We start from the raw sequence: 5,000 nt of genomic DNA, 5'->3' as shown, positions 1-5,000 counted from the left end.
GACAGACTAAACTGTATCATCTAGCAAACCCCCAAACACCTGCTGGTTCTTGGCTTCGGTCCAGGAGACCTAGAGTCCAAATGGCTTCGCCTCCCTGCGCAGTGACTCGAGGGCTGTAACTAGGACCCTCAATGACTTCGGGAAGTGCATCATCGGCAAGTCAAAATCATTGATCCTGGTGCTGCCAAGGGATACTCTACAATAACAATGATCAACAATTCTCTCCAATATCCAGTATATGCAGGTGTTGAAAAGTGATGAGATAAGGAATTACCTTTGCCTCATTCCTGAATTAACAGAAAAGAAGCCGGACACATCTCTTCCATACTTCACAATATTCTCAGTCCCAGAATATAAGCCAGACACGAAGTCAATAATACTCATATGAATCATACGGATCTGCAGAAGTTCCCAGAGCACCCCATGTTGCACAGAGTCAAACGCCTTCTTAAGATCAATATAGTCTGCAAGAAACCCCTGTTGAAAATCACGTCAGCACTCCACAGGAGCAGGAAGTGTTAAGATCCGGTCAGTTGTTGACTTACTAGGCGTTAACCAAGATTATTCAGGCCTCTGAAATTTTAGCAAATGTAAAACCCGTGTCAGCAGCAGATGGGTGAGCACATTTCCCAGGACACTAAGCAGGTGTTGCAGTCCTACCTATCTATTTTCCAGACCTTTTCTCCAGTCAGAGGGAATGTTACAGGAATAGACAGAATACAACCTACTTTTATACACCTGCAACTTCACAAAATATTCCCTAAAGATTAAATTTCTGCTATCGCCATTACTTAATATTCTTTATGATATATTTTCATTCTGGTTGGCGGCAGATGGTTTTATTCAGTAGGTACACTCCCATCGACATCGAAAAACTGATGAACCCTTTTTACTGGTATTCATAACAAATGAGTGCCGTCAAGCGATTTTAAACAACTGAAGGGCTGAAACCTATCGTTATTAACCTTTTTACATCTGTTCACGACTTGTACATTTATTCTGGTTGCCGCAAGGCGAGTTTACTCTACGGAAATCCCCTAGCACATGCAACCATTGGCATTCGTGCCAAGCGTGTTATGCCAACGACTTTTCTCCGGCACGCGGGTTCACCTAAGAAAATGATGAAATGGATCAACCGACAACTTCTTTGTTGAGTTTTACATTTCAATTCAAAAGAATATGATCTTATATATTCATAAAAAACGATGAAAGTAATGGCTTTGAAGACCTGCATGCGGCAGTTATGATAAAATTTCTTGACGACACTGGTTTTGTGTACTGTTTATCTGCTACATCAGTCGACAGGTATACATGGCGTGACGACTCCTTTACCACAATTCTATATGTTCTTTCATGTTTCGTAAATAATAAAATCATTGGTAAGCAAAATCTCCGTGCAGCTACATAAAATTTTAAAATTAAATCTGAATTAAATACAAGTGTCACACCACAAAAGGCTCAAGTTATCCGAAGTGATTATTTCGTTTTCAGTGACCGAATTGAAAAAGTTTATATCCAAAGTTCATGAAGCCTGCTGTTCAACATATTTGCCATAAACACAAATTTCTGTTGCAACTGTCAAATTGAGAAATATTTTCAATTATTTTGCTGATGTTAAAAACTGAATCTTTGAATTGCATGATTGTATATGACAGCTAGAATTTTATATAATGGTAAGACCGACCTTTAAGTAAGATTTATTTAATTAAGATTTACATTCATTCAATCTGACACGACTTACAAATCACGCTTACAATATTCTTTGGTTTTACCACTTCTTTTTTCTTTCTTTTCTTAAAGTTCCCCTAATACTTAAAAGGTAGTAAATAATAAATTTCCAGCACGTAAGAAATTTTTTGCATCAACGATTGATCGCATTAAAATGTTGCCCAACCTTACCTTAGCACAGTGGTCGGCGATCTGTGGCTTTTTCAGGGCACTGATGTGGCTTTAGAAGTTTCATACAAAATAATTATTCCATCAAAAAGAAGGCGTCACATTCTGTTTTTTTTTCAGATTGCAAGCAAATATGTATATATATATATATGATATATATATATATACATATGTATATATACATATATTATATATATACATATATATATATATATATATATATATATATATATATATATATATATATATGTATGTATGTATGTATATATACCAAGAGTTTTTCCCACTTATTACAGTTAGCTAAGTCAAAGGCACGTAACCTACTCCTTTCTTTGCATAACAGTATCATCTATACAAAATCAACCTCCACTCATCCCTATCTCCTGCCTTCTCCCTTCCTTACTCAACAGACATTACCCTCTTTCTCAACGCCTCCTTCACCCCATCCATCCATCTCATCTCAAGTTCACTCTCTCCACCTCTAACTTTCACACATCTCTTACTAATCTTTCTTCACTCATTCCATGTGTCCAAACCATCCCAATACTTTTACACCAGCCCTATCTGCACACTCACCCCTTCATACATCGTCCTCTTAGCATCCATTCCCAGATGCCTATTTCTTATAAAAAAAAAAATAATAATAATCCCCCCAAAACATTTACTTGCTTCACTCAGTCTACAATTTACCTCCACCTCTACTCCTCCCTTTCCTGTCATATGCGACCCAAAATACCTAAAGATATCCACTTTCTCCAGCCTCTCTCCTTTAAGACTTACTTTCAACTCACTGCCATCCTCTATCCTTGTACATCTCATCACCTTCCTTTTACCTTCATTTACCATCAGCTTTCTTCTATAGCATACCCTCCCAAACTCCATCACTAACCTCCTTAATCTCGCCTCTGACCCTGCCACAAACGCAGTGTTGTCAACACATACCACCAGCTCACCTCCCACTTTTCTCCATTTTCTTTAACCATATCCAGTCCCTTTCCCATTACCCTTGCCTTTACCTCCCACACCACCCCATCCATGTACACATTGAACAGCCATGGCGACATGGCACATCCCTGACGAAGTCCCACCTTTACTTCAAACCACTCAATATCTCCATTTCTCATTCTAACACAGGCTCTACTACTCTTGTAAAATTTCTTAACTGCCCTTAACAGATTTCCTTCTATCCCATGCATCTACAAAACCTCCCACAGTGCCTTCCTGCCTACCCTGTCACAAGCCTTTTCCAAATCCATAAAGACCCAAAGGCATCCATACCTTTTCCCAAAGCTTTCTCACATATCTGCCTTACCAGAAACATCTGATCCACGAAACCCCGTCTCCGGACTGGGTCCAAAATCTCTCTTGCTTTCTCTCTCTCTCATCAAATTCAATTGCATTTTCTCCAGTTTTTCACAGATGGAGTGTTATAAATCTCTTTCTTCTACTAGCTGATAATATACACACATGAAAAAAAAATACAGAGAGACCAAGGAGAGGGCCTGAGAACCATTGATGACCACTGTGAAGGCCGAGCTTTCAGCCAGTGAATCTTGAAGCAACAGTTATCATTACTCTTATATTTATCCATTATTCATTTGTCTCGTCATTTATTCGTGTTTTTGTTTATTCATTGTGTTTATCTACATATTCATCTATTATTAATTTATTTGTATATATTTATTTTTTATTCATTCATTTATGTATTGATTTGTTTATTTGTTCATTTATTTTTTCATGTATCTCTGTTTATTTACTGATCCATTCATTTGTTTCTTTATTCGCTTAGTCACCTATTTATTTATTAATTTACTTTTTATCTATTTATTTATCTATTATTTATTCATTCATTCATTAATTCTTTATTTGCTTGTTTACTTGTTTATTTGTTAATTCATTCATTTATCTATTTACTTCCTTACCTATTCATTTGTCAATCTTCTGCATATGCTTACTTAATTTTTTATGATTCCTTCAGTTTCAATACGTTCAGGTCATCAATTTAATCAATTGCAGTTACCTGAACCCCACTACACATACACCCTTCCCCTTCACACACTTTCTAATGTGACCAATCTTCCTAGACCTTTGGGATCACTAACCTTTGACATTTTGTATGGTTAACTCCAGTATCCCCATCAGTCCACTAACGCCAGACTGTTTCATTCAGCTTGGGAATAGACTTGGAACAAATCATCTAAATCGTTCAAGATCCTATTCTATCCCAAGTCTGTCTTTCTGTGCTGGAATATCTAAACCTGTCATTACAGTAGGCCAATTCAGCAGAATAATGCTATTTGCTATTAGAGAACAAAATCGACTTTTGCGTCACCGCGTCGAAGGTGACAGCCTGGAGAATCTCAATCTTTTCAACACGTCAGTGCTACAAATTGCATCACCGTGTCCAGAATATTAATGGGAGTCTTTACATGAGGATTTGTGTCAGTAACATTTGGCTTCTTCCTCAACTCACAGGTGCTTATTGGGCATTTTTTTCATTCTTTCAGTGACGTTTGCCTTCTCTTTCAGGTTCCCTATTACGTGACAGAGACAGAGGTTGTGTACAAGACAGTGCAAGAGCCCCACGTGGTGACGGAGACCAAAATCGAGCAGAACTACGTCACTGTCACAGAGGATGAGCCTCACTACGTCACCAAGACCAACGTGGAAACCCAACAACAGTACATGTATGTCACTGTCACCGAGACCAAACATGGATACGTGACCATCACCAAGACCAACAAGAAACCTACCTACACCACTGTCTGTCCTTATGGAGGAGGAGGAGGCTACTAAACTGTTAACCCGGGACTGGTTCATCCTTCAAATAAAGTCACATATAGAGGTGAATACAATTTTCTATGTCTGCAGTTACTTTGAAAAGTTATATCCGAAAACAATAGATAGTGCAATCATATACAATTTCTTTCAGGTAAATTTATTCACTAGATTGCCATGTCTATCAAATTAACGCCGTCGAGCCGATGGCAATCTTCACAGATTTTATTCGGGCCAACGCCAGTCGATCACATTTAACTTAGAAGAAGACTTGAGAAAAATAATGTTTTTATTAATCGATGTCCCATTCTGTCCGAATCTGCCCT

General features: G+C 38.0%; 1 protein-coding gene across 1 annotated transcript in view; it reads left to right on the top strand.

Moving 5' to 3' along the window:
* LOC143018027 (uncharacterized) overlaps nucleotides 1-5,000 on the top strand; it is a 12,133-nt gene that overhangs the window by 5,072 nt on the left and 2,061 nt on the right. Inside the window, exon 4 of the mRNA XM_076173066.1 lies at nucleotides 4,426-4,741. Coding sequence (XP_076029181.1) covers nucleotides 4,426-4,692 — 267 coding nt within the window. The 3' untranslated portion in view covers nucleotides 4,693-4,741. The remainder of the gene's footprint in view (nucleotides 1-4,425; nucleotides 4,742-5,000) is intronic.

The sequence above is a fragment of the Oratosquilla oratoria genome, chromosome 33 (assembly GCF_046742065.1).
Source record: "Oratosquilla oratoria isolate Oo_2021 chromosome 33, ASM4674206v1, whole genome shotgun sequence".
Lineage (NCBI taxonomy): Eukaryota > Metazoa > Arthropoda > Malacostraca > Stomatopoda > Squillidae > Oratosquilla > Oratosquilla oratoria.
Note: the sequence above shows the minus strand (reverse complement) of the source record. Positions and strands in the feature narration are given on the sequence as shown.